The 19272-nt window shown below is 37.7% G+C and overlaps 1 protein-coding gene across 2 annotated transcripts; it reads right to left on the minus strand.

The window, feature by feature from the left end:
* Positions 1-1445: 1445 nt before the first annotated feature.
* Positions 1446-17821, minus strand: LIPF (lipase F, gastric type). Of its 2 annotated transcripts, XM_036829127.1 has the most exons (10): positions 17765-17821; positions 14450-14558; positions 14121-14238; positions 13388-13586; positions 12173-12282; positions 8111-8247; positions 6167-6313; positions 5098-5169; positions 4617-4688; positions 1446-1815 (listed from the first exon to the last, which is right to left on the minus strand). In XM_036829127.1, the coding sequence occupies exons 2-10, from the start codon at positions 14549-14551 to the stop codon at positions 1579-1581; spliced, it is 1194 nt and encodes a 397-aa protein (XP_036685022.1). In that variant the 5' UTR covers positions 14552-14558; positions 17765-17821; the 3' UTR covers positions 1446-1578. The 2 variants fall into 2 exon arrangements, with proteins under 2 accessions (XP_036685022.1, XP_036685023.1); XM_036829128.1 differs by lacking the exon at positions 17765-17821 and having other exon boundaries at positions 1518-1815; positions 13388-13490; positions 14115-14238; positions 14450-14551.
* Positions 17822-19272: the final 1451 nt, after the last annotated feature.

Consider the following 19272-nt stretch of genomic DNA (forward strand, 5'->3'; position numbering starts at 1 on the left):
GTAGGGCTATAACAATGACCAACTGAGACACAGCAAAGCAGATGAGGATGAGGTTTGCATCTGAAAGCACAAATCCCTTCCTGTACCTTCTTTTTTTCTTTTTTTTTTTTAATTTAATTTTATTTATTTTTTTTATACAGCAGGTTCTTATTAGTTATCCATTTTATACATATTAGTGTATATATGTCAATACCTTCTAATATTTTCCATTCTTTACTTTTCTTCTCACCTCTATTCCTTCTTTCTCATTCTAACATCTATCTAGCTACTTCTACTTTCTTTCACGCTAGCAGAGAAAGCTCATATTCAACTGGCATTCTTCTCATACTAGATATCTGTGTAGAGCCTAGGAACTCAGATATCCAGTATTACTCTGAATAATGCTTTATAAAAACCTCAGCACCACCTCACCCCATTTCCTTCCTCAGATAACTCTAGAAATATTTAAGTTGAAAGTACAACAGAGCTATGTACATCAGCTTTGTGCAGCAGAAAGAGAAGAGTACTTGGGCTAGAATGTGTGGATTTTAACAATGCCAGTTGTACGTCCTTTATTAAGGTGCTCAACCTTTATGAACTTTAATATCCTCACTTGGAAAATGATGGAGTTAAACTAGGTAATGCTTAGGCATCTTTTAATTTTAGAATATCTTGACTTTTAAAAATGTGAATCATATTATATCTAGTAGGCTTGAGATTACGACACAGTTCTCTGTTCAGATATATTGGTCTTCCTATGAGTTATGCACAGAGCATGGATACATACTTGTAAACCCAAAATAAATTAAGAATTTTGGAGGGGAATGTGAGCAACAATATGATGGTGCAAGTTAAGAGGTATATATGTGGCACAGCTTGGGGGGTGTGCGTACTCAAGGCATCTGGTAAGTAGAAGCCAGGGATGATGCTAAATACCCTATAACGTCCAGGACAATAAAAAAATTATCTGTCCAAAAATGTCAATAATGTTGAGGTTAAGAAATCCTTTACCTCCCACCTTCCTGAACTGGGGGTTGCCTGTTGCTTCCTAAGCTACCCTTGTTCTTTTCTCCCTAGAAAGGGAAAGTGAGCTGACCTCAGTTCAATTTACAGTCTAATTTGCCTTTTCATGGAGTTTAACAAGCAAAAGAGCAAGTGATATCCCCATAGCACGGATGGAGAGACTGAGCTTTAGCAACAATAGACAATAGAAAGAAAACAATTTACTCAATCTCAAGTGTGCATACAAGATATCAATACTCAACCCCAAGACTGTCTTTTGGCAACACCCATGATTCATGGCTCATTATCTACCTGGAGTTTAGAAGATAAACTGAATGGGAGGATTGGAAGAGAAGTTTCACTTCCCCAAGACTGTGTTCTCTCATGAGTTTCTAGATAAATTTTCAAGTGAAAATAATCTAATTAAAAAAAATTCTTTTCAATTAAAAATGACCAATGAAAAGTTTGTTGATGCTAATATATTTTGAAAGTCAGAATTACAGAAAGAAACATTGCATTTAAAACAGTACAGAAAACTATGTGGAAGAGAAGAAATTATTTTGGGAAAAGTAAATGAATAATTCTTTAAATCCAGCACTACTTTTTATCTTCTGCCATCATAGAAATGATTTCATTGTAAACTTCTTGAGGTGCATCCATTGCCCAGATAAAGTCCAAGTGATTGTAAGTAGGAATTTCCTTGTGGTAAATGAGATTAGACAGTTTTGGAAGCAAAAGGTCAACATCCTGAGGGTCAGCCAACAGGTCATTGTCACCGCTCCATACTGCAATTGGCACATCCATGGCTGTCAAATTGTAGTTGGGAGGTGTGGCCTAAAACACAAGAGGAAAAGAATCAAGAGTTTTTATAAGTAACTGCACTTGAAACTCAATACTTATTCAGTGGGTAGATTAGATATCATTAACTAACCTAGTTTTTTAAAAATTGAGATATAATTGATATATAGCATTATACTAGTTGCAGGTGCACTACAATGATTCCATACATGTATACATTGTGAAATGATGACCACAATAAATCTAGTTAACATCTACCAGCACATGTAGTTTTTTTATATATATATTTGTAATGAGAGCTTTTAAGATATACTCTCTTGGCAACTTTCAAATATACAGTACGGTATTATTAACTATAGTCACCATGCTGTACATTACATCTCCAGGTCATACTTATTTTATAACTGGAAGTTCATACTTTTTGACCACCTTTACCCATTTTGCCCATGCCTCTGGCAACCACCAATCTGTTTTCCGTATCTATGAGGTTTTTTAATTTTTTAATTTTTTAGATTCCACATGTAAGTGAGATCATACAATATTTATCTGTCTGTGTCTAACTTATTTCATTTAGTATAATATCCTCAAGGTCCATCCATGTTGTCACAAGTGGCATGACCCAGTTTCATAAGTAAATCTTAACAATTATTGCTCAGAGTTACCTTTATCCACAGAGGAACGTGGATGCAATGTTTTAAATCAGTGCTTCTCAAATTCTAAAGGCCCTGTGAATCACTAGGGGATCTTAATAAAATGAAGAATGTGATCCAGTATATCTAGAGGCAGAGCCTAGATTCTGCATTCCCAGACGATGCTGAGGCTGCTGGTCCTGGACCATGCTTTGAATAGGCGGGCTTTAGATAATAATTCTTACAAAGTAAAAACTTAGATTTCGACTCAAGCTGAAGGAAGTGAATCTGACTGAATTTTAACTGTGATAGATAGTTTCTACACAAATAGTTACTCAAAATGTCCTGAGTCATTTATTTTGGCTTTGTATGGCCTCCCAGCATAGTCATTCCATAGGTAATCATTTCATTTAAGGAGCTGTATTTGTTAAATACTTGCCTGATTTTACTAAATATGGGTTCAAATTCTGAGAAAATCTATCAGTAGCCCCATTTCCTATTTCTACAAAATCTCCATTCACATATAGATTTTAAAGAGATTCATAAAGCAGGCCAAGGGGATAAGAGAATCACCGCTAATTTTCCCACTGTTCACAGAGAATTTTGTTAGTTTTTAAAGATGATATTCTCAAGAATTCTAATCCAATATACGAATATTTTCTTTATCCTTATGTAATAGCCAATTCACCAAAGAAAAATATTTTATTATATGCAATTTTTCATAGTACTTTAATACTTTACTATATTCCTTTATATGTTGAAGAAAAGGGAAAATTGTGGAGAATATCCATAAGAATAAACCTACTTTTCTTTACTCATATTCCACTCTTCAAAGTGTTTTCCAGAACCTAGCTTCTGGCTCTTAAATTACTGTCACTCCCTCAGTCAGTTGAAACCATCCTGAGTTTGGCTTGGTTGAAGGGAGAATGGAATTGGGAGTAGGTGTTTCACACCCCACTTGGCCCTTCAAAACGGAGTCTCTGATTACTGTTATTAGAGCCCAGTAGAAAGATAGAGTCTGTGTCTGGGGGGTTTGAGGTTGTGATGGCTGGGGGGAAAAGTCTTTACAACAAATGTTTGATCTGATTGTGTTCAGAAAACCTCTTTAAAGACATCAGAGATGTAAAAACGAGGAGGCTGGGCCATCTTTTTCACACAAAAGACATTGTAGTGAAAAGATATAAATCCCTGGTAGATATTGAGTCATTGAAGCAGATGAAAATTAATAGGGTTGTTACTACTTGGATGTAAAAATTGGATGTGGGGTGAAGTAAAAGGGGAAAGAATTACCAAAAAAACACCGAGTACTTCTCTCATTCAAAATTAGCCTGTGACAATTTGAGAGTTTATCCTGAGCTGACATTACCCATTAATTACTGTCAATAACTCCCTGAGTCTGAGTGGAGAGATGAAAAGTTATTGTCTCAACTCATATTAACCTCAGGTACGATGGACTCCAAAGCCTGGCTTCTTTGTACTACAAGTAGGAGGAATGCTCAATATATCTACCTGCATACAAGGCTCTTGTCTGCTGAAAAATATTTCCAGCCTTGAACTGCAAGCATACCATCCTTCTTTTATGTCTGGGAATATGGTGAGAAAACTTCTCTGGCCATCAACAAAGGATAGGAAATTGTTTAAGAAGACCAGAGATTCCAGCTCTATCCCATGAACAGTTAGAGTTATTGGTTTGGGGAATTTCCTGGCGGTCCTGTGGTTAGGACTCTGCACTGTCACTGCCAAGAGCCTGGGTTTGATCCCTGGTCAGGGAACTAAGATCTGGTAAGCCTCGCGGAGCAGCCAAAAAAAAAAAAAGGAGTTATTGGTTTATTATAACAGTTAGTTGCACTTTGGAAAGGAGAAGACAGCATGCCGGGGGTCTGGGATATAGGGCAGATCTGTCTAATGCAGTGAGGGGTGATAAGATCTAGAAGGTTCTCACTGCAGTGGTGTGGTACTTTGAGGGCAGCTTGAATGAGCACAGACACTGGAGCGTGAAGGCTCAGTGGAAGAATTAGAGACCAGTGTGATGTTCCACATGACAAAAAGACTCAAAGGATAGAGTCATCTACTTTATAATTTCCTTAAGGCTAGGTCTAGGCAACAACATTCCTTTGGAAAATACCTGCAAAGTTATCGTAATTTCATCTTTAACTTTTTATATCTTTGTCTTTCAAAATGCAAATAACCTCCACTTAAGATGCTTACCTGGTTATAATGCAGTAGGTTCTGAGTTGGGGTTCCCCAGTCAAAACCTTGGAATTTCCCAGACTTAACAGCCTAATGTAGAGAAATTAAAGACACAAGGAAATTAAAAAGTCACTTGGCTATGTAAATAATAAAATGCCAACTTTTCCAAGTAGTTTACTTTTAATTTAAATATTATTTAAAATTTTTTTCTCATTCCAAAAATAGACTATTAATCCTCCACAACAATTTATTCAAGTTTAAATGCAGCTTTGCTTGAAATAATTTCAAGTCATAATCATCATTTATTTCTTGTTACCCAAAGCACCTGTTTTTTGTAGGATTTTCATTCACATGGATTGATAGATATTTTCATCTGGTAGTCACGTGCCAGAAAAATTCCCTTTTAGAAGCATTTGACAGAACATTTTAAGACTGTGCTTTAGGTAAATTGTTAATGGTTTAGGCCCACAAAAAAAGTTTTAGCAGCTTGAAATGATACCTGACTCCAGTGGAGGGCGTTTTGAACTGAAGTTCCTGCTGGATTATGTGTTAGATACACATCTAAGCGACTCTAGAAAGCAAACACACAAGCACACACATGCGCACTTAGATGTATGTTCAGTTTCTCACAAACATCTAAGACTTAACTTTTTCTGATCCAGATCAAGTTTTATGGGCAGCATTACTGGCAGGATATGAGCAAAAAAGGTGTACATCAATTTATGGCTTGCAAACTGTGATTATATGGGCTAATTTCGAGGGTATATAACTAAACTAAACAATTTTGAGGGAGAATAGTTGTCAGTGTATAATACTATTAGTAGCAAAACATGATATTCTATGAGCAAAACATGATATACTATGAGCATTGTTTTGTACTATGGTCTATATACTTTACATATGTTAGCTCATTTAATCTTCACAACAACTCATTTCATGGATAAGGAAATCAAGATGGAGGAGTTCAAGTGCGCTGCAAAGATAGGATTTGAATTTAGGCTTTTACCCTGAATCCATATTCTTAACTATTTTCTGATACTGCGTTTTGTCATATGTGCTTTTAAACATCCACTTGGTGCAAAGCAAGTGAAATAGAAGGTAAAGAGTGTGGACAAGATCTTACATAAATAGTTGCTCTGAAATAAGTTTTAGAAAGTTTATGGAGATGACTATCAGCATTAAAAATATTTAAAGTAATATTTATTCAATATCTAGACATATTTTTCCTACAGAGGAACCTGACAACTTGGTTCAATGCCTCCCCTCACAGAATTTAAATGTCATACCAATTATTCAGGTGATCAGAAGTGAGTAGGGAGTTTTTTGTTTTGTTTTGTTTTTCCTACAAGCTGTTTACTTCAGGGCACAGTGAGGTGATGGAAGAAACGTGGAGGCAACAAAACTGGGAGCAATGACTTGTGATTTCTCTTGGGCTTATCTGCATATCATGGACAGAATTCTGAAGTGACTCCTGGTTCTAATAAAGTACCATTCCTAAGTGATGATGAGACAAGTAATCATGAGGGTTGCTCAAAATATTCAGAATAGAAATTTCAATGCATACAAACCATGTTCAAGTTTTTATTGTCAAATCCAGTAATGGCAAACAAGGCATTCCTACAAAGGATATCCAGTATCTCATGGGAGCACACTTCAGCACCAATAAAACTTTCAAAAAAATTGTGTGGGTAGAACATTTTGTTACCAAATAGAATCTGAAAAATAAAAGCATCATTAAAGATTTGCAAATAACAAGCTGCAGAAAAGACATTAATTTGTCTTGTTTACTGGTACAAATGGGAATAGACATTATATTTTCATACTTCTATATGTTGTCTTAAGAGGTTTAAATACTCTCTCTCATTGAATCCCCACAATAAAGATATGGAATGGACAGGGCAGGTATGAGTATTGAGTATTAATTGCTGCATTGAGAACTGCACTGGCTGCTGATAAGTATAAGACACAGAGTTACAGTCTAGTTGGGGTCATAGGAGTTAGGGAATAAACTCATAAAACAACATGGTAGAATATCATAATAAAGTGCCAAGATGTGTGATTTCAGCAATAAATAAATAAATAAATAAATCAGGAGGGGAAATGGTGACTTCCAAGCCATATTTTCAGCAAAACCTTTAAGAAGACAAAGAGGCTTGGTAGTTTAAAAATTGAAAGGACACACCCTAATTGTTCTTAAAATAAGTAGACACTTTGTTATCCCCATTTTATTTAATTTATTTTTTATTGAAGTATAGTTGATTTACAATATTATGTTAGTTTCAGGTGTACAACATAGAGACTCCATATTTTCAAAATTATACCCCATACAAAGTTATTATAAAGTATTAACTCTATTCCTTGTGCTATACATTATATCCATGTGACTTACTTATTTTATAACTGGTAGTTTGTACCCTGTTATCCCCATTTTATATGTGAGAACATAAGGCTAATGAATAGCCAGGATCTTGGTCTAGTGAGAACTGGATTACAGCTAGAATCTTGATCTAAGCCTCAAGCCTCTGACCTAAGGTCTAATGCTTTTTTAAAAACCTCTCTCTACATTGCCTGTCAGAAAATCTGAATATGAGTAAGAAACAAACAAGTTCTGAATCAATGCAACCTGTAAACATACTCAGGGTCATCACACAATTTTACATTTTGAGTAAAAGCTTTACAAATGTAGTTGGTCTGTAGGTAAAATCTCTTAGATTTTAGGCATGCGTGTTAATTGAGTGGAAAAAAAAAAAAGAATAGCACTCAACCACAGAAGAAAATGGCATCATTAAGTTTTGTAGCCTGAGGTAAACTGTTCTCCTAAAGGAGACTGTGTATGTGTGTGTATGGGTTGGTTTCGGTGGGTGGGAGAAGTCAGTGATTAAACATTGGAAAAAGGAAAGATTATTAATTCCCTACCATGTATGCCTCCATAATATTTACAGTTTCTTGAAATCTATGCTACTGCCCTATGAAATCCTCATTTAAAGAGGAAGGAGCTCTAAGGAAAAGGCTTGGAAAGCCAAGGGTATATGATAAGGGGTCTCCAAGTCCTTGCCGCACTTCACCATTGCTATCTTCCCCCTGTCTCTCTTTTTCCCTTCCCTTCCTTTTCTTTCCTATCCTTCTTCTTCCCACTTTTCTCGAACCAGGTGGTTTAGGCTTCTCATTTGACTCTTTTGCTTTTATTTCCCTTTCCCTGGTCTTGGGGGGGAATCACAGCCTTGAAGACCTGTGTGGGTGCTTGGTAAAGAAACATCCACGGAAGGAGCAAAAACTCTCCCAGGCATTGCTAATCCACACAAAGTAATCGAGAATAAAGAAATCAGTGGGGATCTCATAAACTATAATGGGGATTCAACCATGGTCAGTGCTATTCAAGAAATAATATAAACATGTTAATTTCCATCCTTGAATATAAACATGATTGTCCACCAGGTGTTTGTTCTCTTTCCATCACTTTGAAATCCACAAACAATTTAATATCTTAGACCCAGTTAAAGGGAATCACATACCTTGAAGAGGAAGGGAGGAATGAGTGCAAGTTTGTTCAGCTGGGTTTTGGTATACTTCACCGTGGCAACTGGGGCTAATGCATAGAAGGCTTTGATTTTTTGAGCCAGCGTGGGATTGGTAGAAAAGGCTATAAAACCTGAAAAAGAACAAGAAAATGTGAAAAGGTGTGTGTGTGCGTGTGTGCTTTACAAGTGTGACATTACTTTGGACTTACTAGGGGTGCCATCTGGGACAACCTGAAATTGACAAAATGATCATATTTTAGTATATTTGTTTTATTTTCATAGATGCTCTCTAGGAACATGAGGATAGAACTTTTTGATAGTTGTAATAAACTCTTTCATCTGACTTTAGAAAATAGGCCAACTTTAGAATAATCATGTGGTAACAAAAATGTTATAATTTATATTACAACAGGTTTGGTTCAGTTTAAAATTATCTAATCTCATAACAATGAGATAATTAACATTTAATATGAGTAGGGTATATGAGTGGAAAGGTTAAAGCACAAATTTGAAATATGTCCAAACAGAGTTTGAAACCTGGTTCTGTGATTTATTAGCTTTGTGATATTGGAAAAGTCACCTAAACTCTAAGAGCCTTAGTTTCCTCATCTAAAAATGCATGTAATAATGAATGCTTCCTTGGGTTGTTTAGGAAGTACTTGAGGTGAATCATGTAAAGTATTTACCAGGAACTAGTCACATAGTAAATGCTTGACAAATGAGAAGCCGAGATAATTCCAACATCTATATACAATAAACATTCTCAGCCCGTCTGATTTTAATTGTTTTCATGAACAGTAGCATATAAATAGACTGGGTTCTAATCAAAGAATTATCAACTTAAATTCTTTACAGTTGAATTACATAGGACAATCTCTCCCTACTGTTAATAATGACATATCGATGAGACTCAATAATGCCCTGAAACAAAATTTTTCCGATTTATACAATGGCCTCAGTTACATAATATCCAGCCTGATCCCAGTGGAGGAAGAATGGTCTTTCCAAGAGCACTCTGTTTATTAAGGGATTCTTTATCTGGTTGCCTAACTCTGCAGATATCAGCCAACAGATCACCCAGAGTAAGCAAGAATCACACGCAAGGAGCCTGAGTGGGTGTCCATGGGTCCATATAAGGTCAGGACAGGTGACTTCTCAGAATAAACTTAATCCCACTTTAGACACAATTCTATCAAGGATACTTATCTAACTTTCAAGTACACACCAGATTGATTGGAAGATGTAAATTAGAAGGCAGAAAAAACTTCCCGAAATTTATGAGTATGGTGACATAATGACAACTATCCAATGGTGAGAAAGAAGAATGAAAAGAAGTTCAAATGAAAGAAGTGCAAAATTTAAATACTCAAGAGACTGGTAGGTTGGAGTTATTTTGTGTCAGGACAAGCAGTTCTATTGATAGCAATAACTCCGAAGGAAATTGTTGCATTTCAGCTAAATGCAATCATTTTATAGCCCTATATCATTGAAAAAAAGTTAAGCTATGTTCAACATGTTCTATTTTAAAAAGCATGGGCATTGGTCATAAGTTGAGGTAGATTTCCATCCAGAAGGGTTAAAGTTTGGATAGTTTTGGAAACTAAAGGAGTAAATTTTAGGAATCTAGAACATTTCTCACTTTTTAACAAAGAATTTGAATCCATGGTTAACCATGTGTTTTGTTGCTGTTCTTCATTGCCCTGATTTCTCTTCGAGTACAAGGCATTTATTCAGCTGAAGCTGCAGGGAGACTTTTGATTTTGCATTTGCTCGAGAGAACCCAAGGTCCCTTCCTGGGTCATCCTGCATTGAATGACTGGTCAACAAGTGGGTAAAGGGCCAGTCAGCTAGTCCCACTGATGAAGACTCTGAAGAGCCATCTCGTACAGAGCTGGCTGAGGACTTCTGGGGACTGCATCACTGCTCAACTTCTCCCTCTGCCTAGTCCTGCTTTTTTGCCCTTTCCTCTAAAAGTGCTTTTATTAAAAAAAAAAAAAAAATAGCGCAAATCCTCATCTCCTTGGGCCCATAACATATTACACAATGACAGAAACATTGGGAAGCTCTTCCTCACTGACCCTTTTTTCTGTCTAAAATTCTACCAGTGGGATCCATGCTTTAGGATGAACAAGCAGTGGGAAGAGAACTTCCACAAGCTTCTACCAACTATTTCATCCACTTTCCTGAATATGTCCATATATGGACATTCGGATTGCTTAGAATTGTAGTAGGAAGTAATGTCACTGGCTCACTGTGAGGATCAGCATAAAAAATACACCATTATTTCTCCCATATAATTCCCTACTCCCCCTTCTGCTTTCATCCTTTCTCTTCCCTTTACAGTTTCTCTCATGGTCTCTTAAATTTCCTTGATTATGCTTTTGTCCCAACCATTCCACCAAAGTTGCTGTTAGAAAGGTCCCCTTTTAGCTTCTAGGTTGCCAGAACCAATGGTCAGTTCTCAGACTTCATTTCACATGATTGATCAAAGCCTCTTCCACAGTTGACTGCAGTATTTTCCTAATAACACTTTCTCTACTTGTCTTCCAGAACACTAGACATTCCTGGCTTCCCTTACGCCACAGTCACCATTATTTTCCAGTTTATTCACTTGATTCGTCCTCATCTTCCAAATCAACTGTGGCCCAGGCCTTAGTGCTTGGACCCCTCCTCTTTTCTGTCTGAGCTCAATTCTTTGGTTATTGCATCCTGTCTCATGTACTGATGATTCGCATTTTGTATTTTCAGCCCAATCTTCCCTCCTAAACTCCAGATTTGTATCTACAGTTGATTGCTTGACGTTCCACTTGGATCTCCAATAGCACCTAACACTTGGGTCCAGAACTGAGCCCCTGGTCTCCCCACCACCTCAGCTGTTCTTACTGTCTCCCTCGTCTTCGTTAATGGCATCTCCATCATCTCCGTGCTCTGGCCATAAATCATGGTGTCATCCTTGACTCCTCTTTCTCTTACACTCTATATCCATTATTAAGCAAATTCTGCTGGTTCCCCCCCCCCCCTTTCTATATATATATGAAATACGTCTAGAACCTAACCAGGTATCTTTACCACCCCCTCTTCTAGGTCACTATCATCTCTCCCTTGGGTTACAGTAAGAGTTCAGTGACTGCTTTCTCTGCTCCAGCCCTGTTTTCCTTCAACAACTGGAAGGATCCTGTTAACATGTCAGATCATGTAACTCCTCTACTCAAACTTTTCTATGGCTTCCTTTTCACTCAGAGCGAAAGCAAAAATCCCTACAACAGCCCCAAAAGCCCTGAATAGTCGGCCCTCCTCACCACTCCCACCCAACTCATCTCTGTCTCTCTCAATCTGATTCATCCACACAATGAACAGCCCCATTGCTGTTCCTTGAATGTGCTGCGTGTGCTGTAGCATCAGATCTTTTGTGCTATCTGTTCCCTCTTCCTGGAATATCAGTCTTCCAGGTATGAGCTTGGCTCACTGACTTCCTTCATGTTTACTTAGAAAGTATTTGGTGGTGTTCCTGGTATAAAATTGCTGTGTACCCCTCTGATGCTCCCTAATCTGACCCCCTGATTTATTTTTCTCTTCATAGTATTATCATTATCTAGCGTAGTATATATTTTACTTTTTTATTTTTATTATTTTCTCTACCTTCTCCTGCTAGAGTATAAGTAGTAGGAAGACAGAGATTTTAAACTATTTAATTTTTGCTGTATTCTTAGGATACATTATAGGTGCTCCATAAATATGGTTGAGTGAATGGAATAAACTTAGACCAGAGCCTGTGTGGTACAAAGTTTCAGAGCATTGGTTTGGGCGTCAGATTTCCTGACCTGGTATCTGAGCTACCCTATTTGTAATAACTGTGTTACCTTACACGAACTATTTATTTACCTGCTCTTAATTTCATTATATATACAATAGGAATAATAATGGTCTTGTATCATTGGGTTGCTGTAGACATTATATAATGACTGGAAAGCAATTAGCATGATGACCAGCATGTCTGCATAACCACTGGGAAGGGGTCTATATGAACTAAACTACCTGCTAACTGCTGTTACCTACCAATGGTGGTGCCCTGGGAATGGCCAACATAGTGTAGCTTCTTCTGTCCAGTTTTATTTAAAATGAAGTTGATTGTGGATGGAAGGTCATATGTAGCCATTTCATCGAAGCTGCAAGAAAAAAAGACAGAATAAAATTGAATATATTTCCTTGCTATACTTTCTCTAAGTCAAACCTATTTCAGCTAAGGTTTCCTTTGAGAAATAGAAAACTAGATTCTCTAAGCATTGCTGCTTATAGACTATTAGTGAGTGTCAGGGGCTCTTTGGGGTGGCATCTCATAAACAGCTGACATCATTTCTGAAGCACAGCATTACAGCTGCAATTTAACCCAAACACAATAGTAGCTGTAGCTGGGGAATACTTCTACCCTTGAACCTGAATGTCAGATTTAATCATCATTTGTATGTTGTGTTCCACTGCCATGTAATATGAACAGATGCTCTATTTTATTGTTTACAAATCAGCCAGAATAACCTTTTGAAAATGAGAACAGGCTATGCCACTACCCTGTTGAAAACTTTCCAGAAGCTTCTCATTACACTTAGAATGAACTCCAAGGCCTTCACCAAGACCTACTCAGCCTGGCCTGATCTGGCCCTTGTCAGCATCTCTAGTCTCCCCTCCTCTCACTCGCCCTCTTCCTCGCTACACTCGGAACACGCGAGCTTCTTTCACTTCCTGGAACTTCTAAGAGCACCTTTGCACCTCAGCATCATCGGGCAAATTCTCTTCTCCACTTCCATTAGTAATTTCTAGGAATAAGGCACAAGAGGGCCAGTGAGAGGAAATCTTTGATAATCTCCCCATGGTGTCAGAATTTCATTGTCTTCCCCACCTCCACTTGAATACTGACGATGACAGGTGCTATTCATGAACCCCAACTGGGTTTAACCTTCTAGTAATCCGTGTGGATGTTCCTTCAGAATCTGCTGGGGGCAGCAAATTTCCTTGCTTCAGTCATTTCGCTCATTCCTTGTGGAAAAGCATATTCAGGGAATCCCGTAATAGTGGTTGCTGGGATCACAGACAGTTTGGAGGAAAGGCTACCCTTGGAATGAGGTGTAAGGAAGAATCCAAAAATGTATTAGAATGAAGATGACTTCCTTCTCCTCCTATTTGGAGTGTAATTTGTTAAAATGAGGCTGGATTGGAAACAGTGAATACCCACGCCTTTTAACTCAATATTTATTTTCAATCGTCCCTTTTCTTTACCTGAAAGCCCAGAATTCAGCTGAGTCTGGTGAATAGAATAAATTTGTCCTGGCCCAGGTATTTCCTCTGCTGTTTCCCAGCCACACATCATATCCAGCATCCGCCAGGAGGAAACCCAGGCTGTTGCTGGGTAGGTTGGAAATCCAGTTTGTGGCCGATGCGAGGAAACCATGCTGCAGAAGCACAACAGGTCTCTGACCTAAAGAAGAAAATTGTTAAAAGCTTTATAAACTCACTCCTTATTCTCAGATAAACATGAAGATAGAAACAGGCTTTTATATGACTAGAATTTAAAAAGTTTGCTTGGTGAGGTGAATATTTCTGAATACGTTATCTTAATTGTGGTGACAGTTTCTCAGATGAAAAAACGTGTCAAATTGTACACTTTAAATATGTGCAGTTGATTGTATGCCAATTAAACCTCAAAAAGCTATTGAAAAAATTATATTCTAAGGAAATTCAGCATTATGTTAATTAAGTGGGTCTTCTATTCAGGGGCTCTGAGTTTCCACCCAGAACGACAAACTAATATCATGGGCCAGTGTGCTTCACATCAGAGAAACCAATGTAAATCTGGTATCACTCAGACCCTCAGCTTAATCTCAGAGACCAAGGTGGTTCAGGTTTTTTTTGAATAACTTAATCTAGTGTTTTATGATTAGAATATTTTTGACTGGAATGTATTTGATTCAGGATTTGAGACACTCATTTTTTTCCCTCATACCAATCCTACCTAAATGATTAGCATCATTCTTCCCATGAGGAATCCGATAGACCTGAAGGACGTAACCATCTGCAGTTATAACTTCATGCATTTCACTTCGGTAACCCCAGTAGGAAATCATCTGACTCTGAATGCAGAAAAGACAAAACATTTAGCTTCATGAGTATGCTTGGCCACTTTTGATTATTAAAATAGAATTTCTTATTGGTTGGGGTAACATGTACTATGTAAAGAAATCTTTCAGACTTTATAATAAATCATAAAGAATTAATGAGAGCAATAGTGTCAATATCTTTGGAAGTGTTGTTTTTTAAATATTAGTGATATGAATAACTTACAATATTCATATTGGCTTCAGGGTTCATCGCTTTTTTTCCCAGGAAACAAAATGAATTTCCAAACATGTGGATGAAACACATTGCTACAAGTAGCCACCACATTTTCAACCTATTAGGGGAAAAAAGTTATTGCATGATGTTTGTGTTTAAGGAGAGCCTGAGAACAAGGACTCGCCGCAGAGGGAGCAAGGCCGGCAGATGGCAGGAGGACCCGGGTCCGAGGATCCAGTGCTTGGTATATGAGGTCCAACAGGGTCTTGTCTTCAGAGAACTCACCGCATCATGAGGAGAGAGACAGATGTGTAAAGAATCCTGCAGTGGAGTGCATCATGTGCCCAGATGAAGACCAAAGCCCAGAAAAGGGCATGTCCAGTCCAGGATCCCTCATCAAGGCCTCATCAAAGAAGGACTTTGACTTCTGTCTGGAACCTGCAGATTCCCATGTGATCAAAACCACGGGAAGGACACTCTCAGGCTTGCCTGTCACAGGGAGAGGGCTGGGGGGGCTGGGGCATGGGGCGGGCGGAGGGCAGGAGTCCAGCCCCACACTGTGCCCCATCATAATGGACTCAGCAGTGTAGTCCTGTCTGCTCACCTCCCCAGGATTGTCTGTCCTTCCAACCCATTTCTCAAACCAGGTTTCTAGCCTTAGCCATGAGTGTCCGCAAAATCTCTACCTGAGTTTCAAAATGTTGTACCTTCACTTTAATAATAATCTAAACAAACTGACAGGAGCATAAAAAAATTTTGCATGTTGTAAATGTTACAATATAACATAAAGTCATGATATTGAGCTGCCTTGCTATTTGCTTCATAGATTTTCCATTTATTACCTTATCTGTCCTACTGTTCTCCTTGTTTCTCATCACTTTGTCAATTAGTAGGTTTTCACAACACTTCTGCTATTCTGGTAATTTATTCAGCTTTATACATGATTCTATTTTCCCAGAGGACCTTTTATTTATCAACCTACCCTTGTAGCCTTGATGTCAGAGCTACCATTTACCATCTGTTATGGTTTGAGTTGGTTTCCCCCTGACAACCCGAAAAATAGATATGTTCAAGTCCTCAGCTCAATACCTCCGAATGTCACTGCATTTGGAAATAGGGTTATTACAGGCGTAATTTAAGTTAAGATGAGGAAATACAGGAGTAGGGTGAACACTTAATCCAATATGAGTGGTCTCCTTTTAAGAAGATGGCCATGTGAAGACAGAGACACACTGAGAGAATACCATGTGACAATAAAGGCAGAGATGTAAGCTATTCAGCTGCGAGCCAAGGGGCAAAAGAGTCTGCTGGACAACCACCAGAAACCAGGAAGCGGCAATGAAGGATTCCTCTACATGTTCCGGAGGGAGCATGGCCCTTCAGACACCTTGATTTTAGATTTATAGACTCCCCAAATGTAAGACAATAATTTTCTGTTATTTTAAGCCGCCCAGTTGTGGTACTTTGTTCCGGCAGTCCTAGGAAATTGATATACCATCTGTCAGAAAAGGGAGAGAGAATTAATACCCGGAATGATCGTCTTTTTTGAAACTGTGAATAAAACAGGGAAGTCTGTCTGTTTTGTATGTGAGAACTTCCTTTAATTCCCTCAGAATGGCAGACTAAATGTTACTCAGACATTGACAATACAGAGAAATTTTTCTATTATTGCTTTAAAATATCTGGATTCAAAGATGACCTATTAAATAACTCTTGTTCACTCGCTGTACTACACATGATGCACACTAAATCAGTGACCATTGTTCTGTTTTGAACTTCTAGGTGTCCTGATTCCTCTCCATTCCTACTGCAAAGATCTCCATCAACTCTTCCCCTCTCCCTAATGGATACTTTTCCTAAGGGATGCCTGCACTAGCATAATCCTGCTCCCACCCCGACCTTGGAAATGCTCCACTGTGTTCCATTTGCAACCTTGTAATTTTTTCGAAGTTTCAGACTTTTATTTTCCCCTACCCTCTTTTTGAAACCATCATATCCAAATGTGGCTGTAGTTTCCACAGCTGCAGTCTTCTGCTCTAAACTTGACATGTTTATTCGACAAGGAAAATGTTAGCCTGAGGGATACATGAAGGAATGGCATGTTCTCTGCCTTCAAGAGACTTATAATGTAGTGATAGTTCAGCAGTACCAGCTCTTTCTACTTGCTCTCTTACCTGTACTGTCCATGCATTTCTCATTCCCTTCTACTTCAGGTCTACTCAGGGCCTATGTGCTTGCTCTTAAAATCCCATAAGTAAACTGAAGCTTTAGATATAGTCAAACAGAAGGATGACTAGGTACCAAGGTAGCTATACAGCATCCTTCTCAGTCCTTGGCTCCATAAACATTTGCTGCTCAATAAATGAAAATTAATTATACTATTAGTAGTACTGCTCAAACCTAATAAGTCTCTTTGTTAGCCTCATACTTTCTAACTAAGAGCTAAAATTAAATTTAAAATGACTGACCCTACTATTCCTAAGAGCTGCCTATGGCCCTTTATCTTTTATCAAAAATTAAAATAAAAATTATTTCTCATTCACTATATGAACCACAGCAAGGCTTATTAGGATTATTTGTTCCTTAAGAAACAAATTTGTGTATGTTGTTTTGACCAAGGCTGTAAAAAGCTCAATTCAAAGCTCTCAGGTTTTGACGGTAGAGGAAGACTAGGAGAGAAGGCAGAAAGGAAGGTAAGAGGTAGGGGTGAGAGGGGGAGAGTGAAGGAGAATGATATTTATATAGGATACTAGGATTGGTGACTGTGAGGGACCTAATCTGGTCAAGTCTGCCAAACTGGCCTTTTTTCATAACTATAAACACCATAAACATTCCTTGAATGTTATTTGAATCACTAAAATAAATGAATTTTTCCAAAATACCCCACATACATTGTTAATAAATACTGAATATGTTAATAAATACTGAATATGTTTTCAAACTCCTTGCCACTTCCCGTAGAGATCGTGAATAGAGTACCATTCTACCCATATTGGTTTGAGAAACAGTCAGGTTTGATTTCAAGTTAGAAACTGCATAGTGAGGAGGTAGAGCCCATTGGTAATACAGCTTGTTCCTGTTATACATTCAGAGCATTGCTTGTTCTTTCTTTTTTTCAAATGTCCTGAAATCAAGCCCCAAAGGAGAAAAAGAGAGAAGAAACTTCCTAGAAAAAAAAATTTTTATATACATATAATCAAGCTTAAAAAAATCAATGGAAAATTATATTTTACCTAAGGTAGAAATAAAGTTCACAAAACATATCAATATATTAATTTTGAAGTATATTAAGTAAACTTTATAACACCAGAGAGTCATACTCACTGTCACCACACTGAATGCTTTCTTGAAGGTAAATGAAAAACTTAATTCTCTTCTTCCTTCTCTTTCTCACTAAATACCCATGTATATATAGGCGTACATGTGTGTGTTTTGGGTGACCTTTCCTAAAAATGTGTAGTCACTGCATTTCCAGTGAACTCGCATATTTGCCAAATGGCAAGTCAAATATTGCATAAGTAGTAAATTCACAAGAGGATATGGTTCCAATACATCCTTAGAGATTCATTCTTTTTGATTTGTCACCTCCTGAAACTCTGCCTCCAACATCCTCATTTTCTGAGTTTTCTTGATTCTGGCAGCTATCAACTTTTTTCCCACACTTGGGTAGGAGCACTTGAACCCATAAAGAATTATATTTACTTTAAAACAGTCAGTATGACCCCCTGGTATACTTTTCAAAATCTGAGAGAAAAACAACTTTTATCAAAAGGTTTTGATGGTTGTTTTTGCCTAAATTATGAAATAACTAATACCAAGTATTGCACATGTGAAAAAATGAAGTTTTATTTATTTATTTATTGAAATGTTGTTTTATTAAGAACACTTAATAGGAGGTCTACCACCTTAACCAAAATGTTATGTGTACAATACAGTACAGGGGCAGCACTGGTATACCGGGATCCTCTCTAGGGTTTTCAAAGTCATATTTTTCTTTTCTCCAGTGGTGTGCTGGAATCTCCCTTCCAGATGGCTGGACTTCTATAAAGCCTTTCTCATCCACAGGTGTCAGCCCACATCGGCATTCCCCAGGTTTTCCCAGTTGCAGCTATGAAGAGTTGGGACAGTTTCAATGGCTTCTGCTGGTTCCACAGCCCATACGGAGGTGTGTCTGCCTACCAGCTGCACAGGTGGGTTAGACTTTTCTTGGGTCCCTGGTAATATGGTGCTGGATTCCACAACTCCCAAAGAGACTTTCTTGTTTGTGATGGATATTGATTTTTAGTTGTTAAAAAGGGGAACAAAAAGGAGGGACATTTTATATCACCTTGATGCTGATGTCACTTATTATTGTTAAAATGTCAACTTTTCTTAAATTTTTCTATTTTTTTCTATATTCAGTAGAATCCCAGTAAAAATTTTATCAAACTTTTTGGTAGAAATTGACAAGCTGATACTAAAATTAATATAAAAAGCAAAGAACTAGAATATTCAAAGAAAATAAAAGAAAAAAAACAAGTCAGAGTATTTCTCTCTGATTTCAAGACTTAAGTTACTGTAAAGGTACTATAAGCAAGAGAGTGTGGTAAACAAAATATTTCTATATCCATACAATGGAATTCTACTCAGTAGTAAAAATGAGCAAACTACTATTACATGCAACAACATGGATGAGTCCCAGAATCATTCTATGGAGTGAAAAAAAGAAACAGGCATCCAAATTCTAAAAGAAGAAGTAGGGCTTCCCTGGTGGTGCAGTGGTTAAGAATCTGCCTGCCAATGCAGGGGACATGGGTTCAATCCCTGGCCTGGGAAGATCCCACATGCCATGG

The sequence above is a fragment of the Balaenoptera musculus genome, chromosome 16, assembly GCF_009873245.2.
Source record: "Balaenoptera musculus isolate JJ_BM4_2016_0621 chromosome 16, mBalMus1.pri.v3, whole genome shotgun sequence".
NCBI lineage: Eukaryota > Metazoa > Chordata > Mammalia > Artiodactyla > Balaenopteridae > Balaenoptera > Balaenoptera musculus.

What these genes read in the sequence shown, in the direction of transcription:
- LIPF (XM_036829127.1), bottom strand. Translation starts at nt 14,551, where the DNA reads ATGTGGTGGCTACTTGTAGCAATGTGTTTCATCCACATGTTTGGAAAT. An exon ending in GCTGAATTCTGGGCTTTCAG is followed by an intron (nt 12,283 to 13,387) that starts GTAAAGAAAAGG and finishes TTTTTCTTGCAG; the next exon opens with CTTCGATGAAATGGCTACAT. An exon ending in TTCCCAGGGCACCACCATTG is followed by an intron (nt 8,248 to 12,172) that starts GTAGGTAACAGC and finishes GTTCTTTTTCAG; the next exon opens with GTTTTATAGCCTTTTCTACC.